The sequence below is a fragment of the Scyliorhinus canicula genome, chromosome 9, assembly GCF_902713615.1.
Source record: "Scyliorhinus canicula chromosome 9, sScyCan1.1, whole genome shotgun sequence".
NCBI classification, from domain to species: Eukaryota; Metazoa; Chordata; class Chondrichthyes; order Carcharhiniformes; family Scyliorhinidae; genus Scyliorhinus; species Scyliorhinus canicula.
In genome coordinates this window covers 190057230-190072135 of record NC_052154.1, presented here as the reverse complement: position 1 = coordinate 190072135, position 14906 = coordinate 190057230, and the positions used below count along the sequence as shown (strand labels likewise).

The 14906-nt window shown below is 46.5% G+C and overlaps 1 protein-coding gene across 5 annotated transcripts in view; it reads left to right on the top strand.

Annotated features, from left to right (window-relative positions):
• LOC119971968 (protein kinase C-binding protein NELL1-like) overlaps window positions 1–7788 on the top strand; it is a 926238-nt gene extending 918450 nt beyond the window's left edge. For all 5 annotated transcript variants that reach the window (XM_038808351.1, XM_038808348.1, XM_038808349.1 and 2 more), the window contains one exon: window positions 6892–7788. In XM_038808351.1, coding sequence (XP_038664279.1) covers window positions 6892–6942 — 51 coding nt within the window. In that variant the 3' untranslated portion in view covers window positions 6943–7788. The remainder of the gene's footprint in view (window positions 1–6891) is intronic.
• Window positions 7789–14906: the final 7118 nt, after the last annotated feature.

Here is a 14906-nt window from a genome sequence, read left to right as displayed (position 1 = left end):
CAAAAAAATATTGGTGACATTTGTGATTAAATGATTAACGTTGTAACTATGAGTACCCAGTGATCCTATTTTCATACCACAGTTGCTGAATTAATTTTTCACCAAAATATTCCAATTATATTTAATAAATCTGTTTTCCAATATGTGGGGCGGGATTCTCTGCCCCGCCACGCCACATTCCTGGCCCGACGGGCCGGCGGGATTCTCCGTTACGCCAGCCGGTCAATGGGGTTCCCATTGTGGGGCAGCCCCACGCCGTCAGGAAACCCCTGGGCGCTGGAATAATGGGGAATCCCGCCGGCGGAGAATCCTGCCCGAGATTTATGCAATTTAAAAGATCTGGAGTATCTAGAATAGTAATACCTTTCCCATAATCTAAAACGCAGCTGTTGAGGTCTCCAATAATAATATGCAGCTTTTGTCCGTCCAGAATCTTTTAATTGGTCACGTTAAGGGTCTATTGGTGGGATCATTTGGTGGGCGGTGCCTGGGTGCACTCCACATCTGAATTTTACATTAAAGTCTTAAGAACGAATCAAATGGTAAAGAACAGTGTGCAATGTGTTTTTATAGTCAATTCGCGTTAAGACTAATGATATGAATCCTGATGTGTTGGGTTGTCTGGATCCGTGGAACACATACAGGCTACCAACATTTGAAATAGTACAACACTATTTTATTAAGCTAGAAACTGTTGAACATTCTTTCACTGTGGATTAACACGATGTTAGATTAAACTAAAGACCTATGCCTATCCTAACCAGTCTATGCACTCAGCTCATGGTGAAGATCTGTGCTGTAAGCTGTAAGCTCTGTCCTTCTGAAAGGCTGCATCCCGAATGAGCGGGAAAACTGATGCCCTCTGTCTTTATAGTGAGTGTGCTCTAACTGGTGATTGACTGCGGTGTTGTGCGTGTTGATTGGTCTTGCTGTGTATCCATCAGTGTGGGTGTGTCTGCACCATGATATACTGGTGTATATTATGACAAATCCTTTCTGAATTATTATATCCTACAACTTCTTAACTAGTTGGCCACCTAAGGTCTGCTATCCCTTTGGCTCCCTTGCTGATACCAGATGGGAACTAATCTATTTCAAACTATATTTCAAGTTATAATCGGATCCCAAATCTACAAGGAAGAATTCTAACTCACTTACCACTCAATGTCCTTTTAGAGTCTGGATCTGTTGAGGATGTATAGGTGAGTCTTATGGGTAAACCACTATTTCAGGTTTAGATTTTAAATGAACCACTATTTCAGATTCAGATTTAAAATAAACCACTATTTCAGGTTTAAATTTAAAATCACTTATTTTTATTTGCTTTTACAAAATCTTAACAAATTACTTTGTATTTGAAAGTCTTTTTTAGTTGATCAGACTTAAGGAGCTTTATTTAATGATTTTCCTTCAGTCTTGATAGCTTGTGGTTGTTCTTATTCTTTGATCTTCCAGTGTCTTCCGATTCCCATGGACCGATGAGCTGATTCAAATCGAATCTAAGAATAAATTTGAACCAAATGGCTCGGCCTGTCTCTTTCCCCCTCTCTCTCTCTGCCCTTTCTGACTTTTGCCACCGGCGTTCCGAGATTTTATACATTTTAATTCATCTCTCCAGCGCATGTCAATTACAAAGCATTGTCTCATGTTTAACAAAATAGATGTGTTACATTTAAAACTGTGATTTCGCACCGTGCCCAAAACTGCCGTACATTTCAAAAGCACGCGGTGCTTTCTGCTCAAAGTCGAAAAACACAACCAATGGGCATTCACGATACACACAGAGGTGACACTACCACAGGAGGGCATTACACCAACCCATATATAAAGGACACAGCACACATGATCTTCCTCTTTCCAGTGGAGACACTCAGTGAGTACAGACACAGAGTTGATTCAACACATCATACCGACCACCTGGATTGTAGCAGACTGGTTTGTCAGTCTGAGTAGCTATAGAAGGATTAAACGTAGTGGTGAACTCGAGTAGGAGAATTGTAAATAGTTCAATAAACGTGTTGAAGTTATCTCCACATCTGAACCTTCCTTTGTCAGAGTGCACATCAAGGAAGCTGCTTATGCTATGCCAAGAGCATAACAAGACAGTGTCTTAAAATAATTGATAGTTTTTTCCTGACTATTTTAAAAACTGCAACTTTCTTAACGATCTTTCCTATGCCCGCTATTCTTTCTCAAATTTTATCAACCTTTTGACCTTGTGTGTGCATGCTATTTTTCAAGCTTTTACAACCACTCTGATATTCCCTCATGCTCCTTTCTCTATAATTTTATATGTTTCCTTTACTCTGTTTATTTTGTTCCAAACTACATTCTTCCTTCCAATTATTACTTACAGCAATTATCAGCGAAACTACCCACTTCTGACTTTAAGCATTAAGCGACTGTCATCGACACAATTACAATACAACCTCATCAAATATAGAGCAGTGCGCAAGAGGGGCAACAATGGGAGGAGGGACTGCCTGGGAGTGGGGACGATGTCGTGGGACATGTGCAATGGGGGAACGGGGATAGGATGGCGTGGGAGGGATGGAATGGGGTCAGTGGTGGTATGGGATGGAGGGGTGGGTTGGGAGGGGGTTAAGGTGAGTCGGATGGAAGGGAGGCGATGTATTTGGCCTCAGAGGGACAGCACAGGAAGAACGGAGTGGCATTGGGATGGGTTACAGTAAAGGTACTAATTGCGCTGCAAATGTGTTGCAGGTCTCTGCGCGTTTCCCTCATTCTGTGGCAACATTTTCTCAACTGATAACTAAGTTTAGTAACAGGTGCACAACATTACACCATAGAGTAGACACTGTCCGCGATTCAGCGGACAAAAGTTTCAGTCTTGCTTTGGTCACATTTGGCAGTGCTGAGAATCACCCCGCTATTCAACGGCACTTTACCATTCTTTTGGCCTTGGGGAATTTCTCGCCACCAAGGCCACAAGGAGAGTGATTTCCTGATCGCGGGCTCCGACAGCCCATTCTCCCATTCCCCCTCTTTTCAGGTCCCCCACTCGCTTTCCAGCCTCCACCCCTCATCCCACTACTTTGCCGAGGCTCCTGGAAACGCTTTCCCCTCACCTCCCATCCAATTGGCAAGGCCCCCACCTGGGCCTGACCCCTGGCAGTGCTCACAGTCACCCGGGAACTGGATACTGCCAGCCTGGCACCCTGGCAGTGCCAGGGTGGCTTTGCCAGGGTTCCCAGGTGGTATTTCCAGTGTGCTGAGCTGGAAGTGCCTTGGTGCCAGGGGGTGTGCCAAGGTACCACCCTGCCCTATCTCCAACCGCCCGAGTATCTCTAATGGCATGCGAGACGCCCCCCCGAGATGCCGGTACGCCTGGTTCACGTTTGTGTAGAGTAGTAAGAACGGCGCCCTGGCGCGGTCTCGCAGACGTGGCCGATGACCCCCGGTCGCCAGGTCAATCCGGCATCCAGGTAATGGCTCATTTAAATATGCTGTTCTGGATCTTACCGCGAGGGAGAAGCAAGTCGAGTGACTCGCAATCGACTGGGTATGGAACCCGATTTGGAGCTCTCGCTCGATTCACCCGTTGCACCCAGATCCACGCCAGGTGTAAAGGGGTCGCTGAATCGTGCTCAATAGCTCCATGTTAAATCAAATTCACTGCGCTTCAGCAAATTTGTCAAAACTGTTTTTACATAAATAGATATCAATGTTATTATTGATTCACATATATATGTTAAATTAAGATGCGGGAAAGATCCCCCATGTGATGTGATATTTGAAGAGATTATGAAAAATGTCTTTTATTTTACCAATGTAAGCAATACTGCGCAGGTTTTAGCAAGAACTGAATATTAGTCATAGATCGGCAAAGTTTATTTTCTGTCCTTTTAACTTGTCAGGAACAAAGAACAAAGAACAATACAGCACGGGAACAGGCCCTCCAAGCCTGGACCTGCCATGATACTAACCTTGGCCAAAACCCTCAGCACTTCCTTGTGCCGTATCCCTCTATACCCATCCTATCCATGTGTTTGTCGAGATGCCTTTTGAACGCTGTTAATGTATCTGCTTCCACAACCTCCCTTTGGCAACTCATTCCAGGCATTCACCACCATCTATGTAAAAGAAAATAGTTCATTCATGTTGGTCTTAAGTTTGGGTCTGAATTTTGAACGATAAAGCACAATTTCATGCCTGGAATTAATTGCTCTTGGTTGTTAGTCTGTGGGGACAAAAAGGGTGCTCATAGATCATAGAACCCCGACTGTGCCCAAGAACACCCCATCTAGGTCCAGTCCCCCACCCTATCCCCGCAACACCGCCGAGACAGCACGTCTTGGGTGCTAAGGGCCACTTTAGTGTGGCCAATCCACCTAATCTAAATAGCTTTGATGTGGAGATGCCGGCGTTGGACTGGGGTGAGCACAGTAAGAAGTCTTACAATACCAGTTAAAGTCCAACAGGTTTGTTTCAAACACGAGCTTTCGGAGCGTAGCTCCTTCCTGAGGAAGGAACAGTGCTTCGAAAGCTCGTGTTTGAAACAAACCTGTTGGACTTTAACCTGGTGCTGTAAGACTTCTTACTAAATATCTTTGGACTGTGGGAGAAACCCAGAGCACCCGGAGGAAACTCACGCAGACACGGGGAGAACACACAAACTCCACACAGTCACCCAAGGCGGGAATTGAATCTGGGTCCCCAGTGCTGTGATGTAGCAGTGCTAACCACTGTGCCGCCATGACTGGTGCTAAGCTCTCTTAAACACCCTCTGATTTGGGCATCTAGGGAACACTCAGACTGAAATTGGTCTTAGGTGAGAGTGCAAATCCACCACGACGGGGAACCAACAGATCATTTAACACCCCAGAGGATTTTCGTTTCCACGGTGATAAAGAAAGTCAGACAATATGTGAAACAGGCTGCTATTTCACCATCTCCAAAGACCAATTTCACCTTTGATGTGTGAATTTCCCATTAGGTTTGTTATAATACCCACTCATGTATATAATGAGATGCAGACAGGCAGTGATTGACACACAGGATGACCAGTAAGCATACAACACAGTACAGCCAATCACCAGACAGGACACGACCACTATAAAGCCAGAGGGCACTAGGTTTCCCGCTCTCTCTGGGCCCAGCCACTGAGACAGTCAGAGTCCACGAGTTAGCAAGTGCAAACACCATGCGGTAGCTAGTGAGTCTGGTCAGGCTACTACTAGGTCTCCAGTCAGTTCAGTGCAGAGTCAACCCACAGCTGAACAGTTCTATCGTTGAATAAAACAGTGTTGGTGTTAGACGTCTGTTTCTAGCTTCCCTGCATCGGGTGCAGTCCACATCGAACCGACCTGCCTAACACATCAAGGTTCAGTGAGTATCAAAATCCTGCGGCTTGCCATTGACCAGAAACTGAACTGGACTCGCCATATAAACCCTGTGGCTGCAAGAGCAGGCTAGAGGCTGAGAATTCTGCCACGGGTAACTCACCTCCTGACTCCCCAAAGCCTGTCCGCCATTTGCAAGGCACAAGTCAGGAGTTTGATGGTATCTTCCCTACACTTGCAAAAATGAACGCAGCTCCAGTAACACTCAAGAAGCTCCACATCATCTGGGACAAAGTGCCCCGTTTGATTCGCACCCCATCCACACCTTCAATATTCACTCCCTCCACCACCGATGCACAGTGGCAGCACTTAATGTACCACCTTTGGGTTACACTGCTGCAACTTTACCCAATGCTCCTTCATCAGTACCTTCCAAACCCGCGACTTCTCCCACCTAAAAGAGCGAGGGCAGCAGATACATGAGAACATCAGTTGCAAGTTCCCTTCCCAGCCACACGGAAGCCAGACTTGGAATTATATCACCATTCCTTCACTCTCACTGGGTCAAACTCTTGAAACATCCTTTATTAACAGCACTGTGTGCACCTACAACACACGGACTGCAGCAGTCCAAGAAGTCAACTTCGCCGCCACCTTTTCAAGGACAATTAGGGAAGGACAATGAGTGCTAATTGAGCCATTGACACCCACATCCCATGGACGAACTGAAAAAAAAAACTCTCAAACATTTTGATGGGTTTCTGCGCTTGACAAAAACTGACAGATCTGATTACTATCACACACACACATACTGGGCTGGATTCTCTGGTTTTGAGGCTATGTCCGGAGGAAGTGTCTAGTTCTACGATGAAAAAATTGGTGAGGCCCCAGCGCCGACCCTCCAACCGGTGAGGGGCTAGCTGCCGCCACGTTAAACACACGGCCTTCACAAAATAAACGGCTGGAAAATTGCGGGGATGCGCAGCCACGCCGTACAACGCGGACCCGACCTTCCAGATAGTGTCCCCCTGGATACCCCCTCGCCACCCCCAACGGCGTGTGGCGTACTCCCCAGTGATGCCATTTTGGAGGGGGCGGAGCATCTGAAAACAGGCGCCTTCCCCGATTCGGTCATAAAAAGGGATTCTCTGGCCAATCGCCGAATACGAAATCAGTGTCGGGGGACGGATTTTCCTGCCCAGTTTGTTTCATGATACAATTTATATCATTGTACACCTTTGTTTTAAAATTATCACATTTTATTCAGTACCATATTTTGAATGCATTTTTCTCCTGAACACTGAAATGGAGGGTATTTATTAGGGGGGGGGGGTGAAAAGATGTGCAGGTTAGGTGGATTGGCTATGCCAAATTAACCCTTGGTGCCCAAAGGTTCGGTGGGGTTACAGAGATAGGGCGTGGAGTGTGTCTGGGTGGGGTACTCTTTCAGAGGGTCAGTGCGGACTCGAAGGGCCGAATGGCCTCCTCTTGCACAGGAGGGAATCTATGATTCCATGGGTGAAGATTATTTTTTTCAATTGTGATGTTGGAAATGTTGAGACGTGTGAACCTTTCTTTTCTTGTCTAGAATGGGAACATCTGCTGCTCCGTTGATGTGGAGTGCCTCGACAACAATTGATGCTCTTTCAATGGACTGATGTACTTACTGTACGGATGGTGCAGGTAATCCCGGAAACATACTGCAAAAAGACCCTCACGTTGTCGAACCAAAAGCTACCAAATGGAGCAAGATTTCCAAGAGTTTATGTGTCGTTTGAACTATCCTGCACTTTTCGTGACTGTGCAATTCAAAATCCTTCACTTTCAACTCTAGGTTGGGAGCTTCCATCACCATGCTGTTAGAAAACAACACTTTGATCGTTTTTACAGCATCTTGCTGGCTCTAAGTGGAAAAACTGGATTGTTTCATCTGACCTTACAGTTAAATAGCTGTCCAAATTTGTTGTCCTGTTTTTAAGTAAATCGATTACCTGTAATATTGTGTGTTAACCCCTTGAGTACTGAATGTCCTTTGCCGCTTTTGAAATTCATGCATTCCTCTGTCAAAGCAACCAAACAAATCACCCTCCATTCAACTCCAATGCTGAAAATCACAAAGAAAAATTGTTGCACAGAGACAGGAGACTACGGGACGTGAATTTAATTGTGTTTATGTTTTTGCAGACCACGAACCCAGAATGTAACGATTTTTGCATTTTTAATTTGGGTTGCGAAAATATAACGGCAGATAGTTCCACCGTTCTTTGAAGGTAGATTAGCCTGCAGCTACAGTATCTGGCTCCAGATGCACGTTCTCTTTTCACACAACTGAGAGATGGGACATGTCTAAAACAGCAGCGGTGGCGTTTCTGATGTTGCGACCAAGGCTAATTGAGGCATGTATAAAAAGGCAGGAGTTTGATTTTGTTGTATTCTGCAAAAACACTCAGAATTAAACAATTAACTGAAGCTTGTGCAAAAAGATGTTCCACTTTGCAAAAGTAGTGTTGTTTGTTCGAGCTGTGCTTCCTGTCCATTCCTTTCCTGCTGTTGCATTCCTATTTCTAATTTTAGATAGTTGCACAATCTAACGGATGCACATTCTCAGGATGTCGCAGATCGAATATGGTACTGCTCGAATTATTCAAACTTTCATGAATTGGCTAATCGGTCGTGTTGCAAAATACCAGAAAAACTGAATAACAATGACTGTCTGAAATATGGTAAGTATTCCCGCAAGGGATTCCCTGGTGGGGGAAAGGCAGAAACTGCCCCATCCAGCCCCACCTCGAGAAGTAGTACAACTGACTAAAAATAGACATTTTCGCCAATGTTACTTAAGGAGTTCGGGCGAACCTTGCAGAAATTTGGGCAATCATATCATTTCATTGTGACAATCTACATATGAACACAGAATGTGCTTATCTGCTGGGTGTTATGAAATAAATAATTTAATATCAGGGAGTCTTAATCCTATTTCCGCTACATATGAAGTAACAAAATAAAATCAGTAAATATCACACCAATACCAATACCTTCTTAGACACAATATCTATAATTTAATCTAAAAGAACCAATTGCTTTAAAATAATTTGAAAACTGTGCAGGCTTCAGCTGTAGTTTAGTGGTAGCGTTCTCACTTCTCAGCTGGAACAAGGCCCATGGTTCTAAGCCCTACCCTAGAAACCTGGGTACGTAGCCTAACCTGATGCTTCAGCGCAGTACAAAGGGAGTGCTGCACTATCAAAGTTACTGGGCTGGATTCTCTGACCCCCGATCTGCAACCCAACTCGTGAAATAATGCTGAAGACAGATGTCAGGAAAATTGGATGCATACCTGAAAAGGTATTATCATGCCAATCTGCCAAAGAATCTTAGCCAGAAGGCTGTGACGACAGCTCCCCGCAGGATGTCCAACAGTAGAACCATGCCAAAAGTTAAAAGAACATCTGTTGTTAACATGCACCATACAGCTGGCACAGTACAGGTCAGCTTTGTAGCCCAGAGTGTGTGTGCAATCCTGCCAGGCATGCTGTAGTAATGGCATATGTTCATGGGCTATAAAGTGCCTTTGAGGTTGTGGGAAGCGCTGTATCATACTAAACATAGGAATATGGGCCGCTTACTATGCAGAAGGGAACCACTAAGCCCAGTGTGTCTATGCAAGGAGAAAAAGAGTTATCCAGCCTGATTGCCTGATAGGTAGCACGGTAGCACAAGTGGATAGCACTGTGCATTCACAGCGCCAGGGTCCCAAGTTCGATTCCCTGCTGGGTCACTGTCTGTGCTCAGACTGACCGTTCTCCCCGTGTCTGCGTGGGTTTCCGATTTCCTCCCACAGTCCAAAGGCGTGCAGGTTAGATGGATTGGCCGTGATAAATTGCCCTTAGTGACCAAAAGAGTTAGGAGGGGTAATTGGGTTATGGGAATAGGGTGGAAGTGAGGGCTTAAGTGGGTCGGTGCAGACTCGATGGGCCGTATGGCCTCCTTCTGCACTGTATGTTCTATCACTAAACTACCCTTTCTGGTTTTCGACCGTATTGACACCGTATCCCAGTATTGTTTAAATGCAATGAAGGTTCCCACCTCCACCACCTTTTGAGACAAGTGAGTGGCAGAGTCCCAACACCCGTGAGGCAAAAGGTTCCTCCTCAGCTCCCCACGAACCCTGCTGCCAGTTATTTTCAATCTGTATCCCACAGTTACTGACTTCTGTGCTCAGGGGAAAAAGTACCTTCCATCCATTCCAACCAACCCACTCAATTTTTTAAACCTCAAAGAAAAGCCAGCCGCCTCTATTCAAAAGAAAACAACGTCAGCCCATCCAAACGTTCTCACGGATAGCATCCTCATAAATCTCCTCTGCTTTTTCTCTGGTGTAATCTCATCCATTTTGGACAAATCACCAGACCGGTAATATACACGGTGTTCCAGCTGTGGCCTAACCTGTGGTCTTGTATGGTTCTAGCATAATCTACCTGTTCTGACAGTCTATTCCTCAGCTAATAAAGGAAAGTACCTTATATACCTTCTTAACCACCTTATTTACCTATCCTGTTCCTCCAGGCAATCCAAAGTCCCTCTGTTCCTCTGCACCGCTCTATCAATGCCTTCCTCCTTTTTTTTAAGACATCAGTTCAACATTATCAGTCCTCCAGGCCTCTGGAACCCAGCCTATAGCCGGAGAAGATGATGTTCAGAGTCTGCACTATTTCCTCCCGTGCTCCTCTTCACAGTCTGGGATACAGCTCTTCAAGGCCTGGTGATCTGTACACTTTCAAAGATGCTAAGCACCTCTCTTGCTGTGTATATCACCTCCAATATGACATGCTCAACTAAACCACAATGCCTGCACCAACCCTCGCTTTTATGAAGACAGAAACGAAGGGTTAAAAGTCAGCCCCCCCCCCCGTCTCCCCCCTACACCTCGCAACTCGCTCAGCAGAAGCGGCCTGCCATTGGCTGGCAGCGGGGTTGTCCAGTCCCGCTACTGTCAAGGAGTTTTTCTCATTGTTCCCACCCTCTGCCACCAGGGAGTCCATGGCTGGGTGGGGGAGATCATTATCGATCAAAAATCTGTCCAACTCAACTTTGAACATACTGAGTGGCCCCTACTCCAATGATCTCGCGTGAATTACAAAGATTACCGACTCCATGAGAAAATAAATTCCTCCTTATCTCCGCCTCATTCACGAGGCTCCTTGGATTGTAGTATAGAATACTAATCATTGAACATCTCCACTGTTGTCTTATTGTCTAGTCTCTACTTTCTCCAGCCTTATACTCACGAACAAATTTCCGTCCTTCTATTTACCGCCTTGCTTCTCTCCTTCCTGAATCTATAACCCTGTCAAGCTATTGGTCAGGATGCTCCATTCCGGAGTCTAAGTGCTCCCACCCCTGGAGAATTGGGGCTGTGTCTCGTGGGACAAAGAGCGTCGCCCCGGTGGATTCTCCTGACTTGACTATGCAGAAGGTATGCACAGCACCGGTATCACTGCAGTTACAAGGGTTGGGCAGCCATTTTGAACAGGTGCCCCTGATCCCAGTGACCAGGGACAGGCCAACCCCCGCCCTCCCCCAAATGCAAAATGAGATCCTCTACTGAAAAGGGAACACCCCACCCCCTCATCATGCAGGGGCTTCCTCCCCCCCCTCCCACCACGGGAATAATGGGTTACCCCCACCCCCACCACACAGGCATGAGGGTGACGCCGCCTGACCCCTAAGCTAAGTGCTTTCCGATGTTAGAAAAGAGGAAGTGAAACCACTTTGCTGCTTTGAAGTGGTCAGCAGCTGTCAATCATAACAAGAATGTTGATAACCATTATGGTTAGGATCAATGGAGGGTACCGCAGATGCATTCAAGCATGAAGTGAAAGAAAAATAAACAAACCTCCTGGCAGCTGTGTTTAAGCCATTAAGCTGTCAATCAAAGGCAAGTTAAAGGTACTGCACTGTGAAATTGAATGGATGCTCCGCATTTCAAGGAATGGGAGGGCATTTCAGACCTTTTTAAGTGTTGTGGGCTTTCTAGGATGGCACTGACACCTCAAAAAACAGCAGTTTCCAAAGCATAGTTCTGAGACAGGAGGAAAGGGAAAGTATTCCTGGCTTGATTCTTCACTGAACTGTCTGCTCATCAGCTGTCAGGCAGAACAGTTCAGAGTGAGAAATAGAAATTCAATAGCCTAATCTCACTTTCCCCCAATATTCTTTGATCACTTTGCCCTCAGTGCGATACCTTTTAAAAAAATTTAGAGCACCAATTCATTTTTTCCAATTAAGGGGCAATTTAGTGTGGCCAATCCACCTGCCCTGCACATCTTTGGGTTGTGGGGGTGAAACCCACGCAAACACGGGGAGAATGTGCAAAGTCCACACGGACAATGACCCAGAGCTGGGATCGAACCTGGGACCTCGGCACTGTGAGGTAGCTGTGCTAACCGCTGCGTCGCCGTGCTGCCCTCTCAGTGCTACATCGAACTGCTTCTTGCAAAGAAGAGCATGGACGAGCATGAGCAAAGGGCTGGCTCCCCTCGGGGTCCATTGCGCCAGGACACACTCTAAATCCCGTGGAGCTCCTGCTGTGCGAGTCGGAGCATAACATGGGGTGGGGTGGGGGTGGGGTGGGGGGGGGGGGTCTGTTAAATACAGTCAAAGAAATGCAAGTCAGCTGTTTCCATGTTGCTGCCGGCACCAGGCAGTGGGTTAGGAGCGGAGACTAGGAATGGCTCTGCCGCCCACCGCCGATTCCCGTATTTGGCCCGACGCTGGATTCTCCGCCTGGTTGGGATTCCTGGTCTTCGCGGTGGGTCACGGATTATCCCGCCCATTGTGCCAGTTAGCAGCCTTCCTGCTTCTGTGTCAGAAGGTTCAGTGTCCAAGCCCCGCCCCACTTCAAGAATTGGCCACAAATGCAAAAGGCTGTGGATGTTAGCAATCTGAAATAAGAACAGAAACTGCCAGAAATGGTTAGCACTGCTGCCTCACGCCAGCCGAGGTCCCAGGTTCGATCCCGGCTCTGGGTCACTGTCTGTGTGGAGTTTGCACATTCTCCCTGTGTTTGCGTGGGTTTCACCCCCACAACCCAAAGATGTGCAGGGTAGGTGGATTGGCCACGCTAAATTGCCCCTTAATTGCAAAAAAATAATTGGGTACCCTAAATTAAGAAGAAACAAAGAAATGCTGAGCAGATCTGGAAGCACCTGCTGAAAGAGTTAAAGAGAGAGAGTGTTGGTCTTTCCGTTCCCGCCCACCACAGGATTCGTCATGGGCAGGATGGAAATTTGGCGGACCAGCAAAAAAAGTCCGTTGACTTTGGGCGGGAATTTCCTCAGAACAGAAAGCCCCGCCCATGATGCTTCAGGCCTACTGTGTACTGTGTACGTTCCCTCGGCCGCAGAAAAATACTTTTCACTGTACTCGGTGCATGTGACAATGAATCAAATCAGGTCTGTGACCATCCGTCAGGACTGAGGAAAATCGTAGATGAAATAGATTTTGACCAAATGATAAGCTGGAGGATGGGAATTGGGACAGAAAGATAAGTCTGCGATAGCGTGTGAGAGCAGGGGGGGGGGGGGGATTAAATGACAAAAGGTTTCCTGGTACAAAAAACAAAGGCAGTGGTACAGCTACAGTGAAGAAACACAATGTAAATCCAGCGGAGGTGTGAATGTCAGGATAGCTCGTGTCTGAATACAAACTGAAGTTGTTAAGAAAGAAACAAGATAGACAACCAAACCAGTGAAAAGAGACATGAAACAAAATGGGGGAGAGATGATGATCTAAAATTGTTTGAACTCGGCTTTGAGTGCAGACAGCTGCAATGTACTCAAGTGAAAGATAAAGTGCTGTTTCTCGAGCTTTGATGGGAAACGATAGTCGGCTAAGGACTGAAAGGTCAGAGTGGGAGAAAGCTGGACACCTTGTACTCGAGTGCTGTACTGCATTGTGATTGAAATGTTAAACAGAGGCCCTGTCTGCCCCGTCAAGTGGATGTTAAAGATTCTGTAGCACTATTTCAATGTGGTGTAAGGGACCCTGGGCAATAGGGGCTTTTCACAGTAACTTCATTTGAAGGCTACTTGTGACATTAAGCGATTTTCAATATTTATCCATCAGTCAACATCACAAGAAGAAAACAGATTATCTGACTGTTATCGCATTGCAGTCCGTGCGAGTTTACTGCGCACAGTTGAACTGTTCCATTTCCTGCATCGTAACAACAATTACTCTTCAATATTACTTCACAGGATGTAATAGACTTTGGGGTTGTCTAATGGTTGTGAAAAGTTCTTCTTTTCTCTTTGTGAATCCGCCCCAGCAGCACTAGCAAACCTCCCTGTTACAATTTTGGTCCTGATGCTATGAAGTAACTCACCTCCTGACTCCCCAAAGCCTGTCCCCAAGGCAAAGTCAGGCGTGTAATGGAATACTCTCCACTTGCCTGGATGAGCGCAGCTCCAACAACACTCAAGAAGCTCGACACCATCCAGGACAAAGCAACCCGCTCGATTGGCACCCCTTCCACAAACATTCACTCCCTCCACCACCAACGCATGGTTGCAGCCATCTTTACCACCTACAAGCTGGACCGCGGGAACTTACCAGCTCTTCTTGCACAGAATCTTCCAAAACTACAACCACTATCATCTAGAAGGCGATTGGAGTGTCCCGACGTAGGAGAGGGGGAGAGGGCAGGATTGGAGGAGCCAGTGGGGGTGGAGGAAGTAGAGGTGACGATAAGGAGAAAGTAGATGGGTCAGGCCCCGGGGCCAGATATTTTTCTGGGTAGAATTTTATAAAAAGTTTAATGATACGTTGACGCCGCTGTTAGTGGAAATGTTTGCGAAGGCGATGGTCAGGGGCATTGCCAGAGACAATGAATGAGGCATCCATTTAATTGCTGCTTAAGAACGCTAAGGACCCGTTGGAGTGTTGTTGGCACAGGCCCATATCTCTGTTTGAATGTGGATACCAAGGTATTGGCGAAGATGCTGGCGCTCAGGCTGGAGGTATGCTTTCCAAAGGGGATGGGGGGAGGATCTGCCAAGGTTCATAAACAGAAGACCAGTTGTCCTCAAATGTCCGGCTTTTGAATGTGATGCTTCCTCCGGCAGAGGGAAGGGAGTTGGAGGTGGTGGTGGGGCTGGATGCGGAGAAGGCATTTGATCGGGTGGGGTGGAGCGGTGTTGGAGAAGTTTGGGTTTGGGCCTAAGTTTGTGGCATTGGTGAAATTGTTGTATAAGGATCCAATGGCGTGTGCGTGAACAAATTAAATTGATTTAGGGTATTTTCGGTTACACAGGGGAAAGAGGTGGGGATTCCTCCTTCTGTTTGCACTGGCAATCGAGACCTTGGCCATCTGGGTACTCAGATAAGTGGAAGGGGATAGTGAGGGGCGGGTGGGGAGGGGTTGTGGAGTTGCCCTGTCTGGACCTGTAGACTTAATTACCTGCAAAGGCTTGCATTCAAAGTATCATATTGCATCATTGACTTTGTCTGTATATATGTTTCTGGAACCCACCTCTTCATTCACCTGAGGAAGGAGCAGTGCTCCGAAAGCTAGTGATTGGAAACAAACCTGTTGGACTTTTA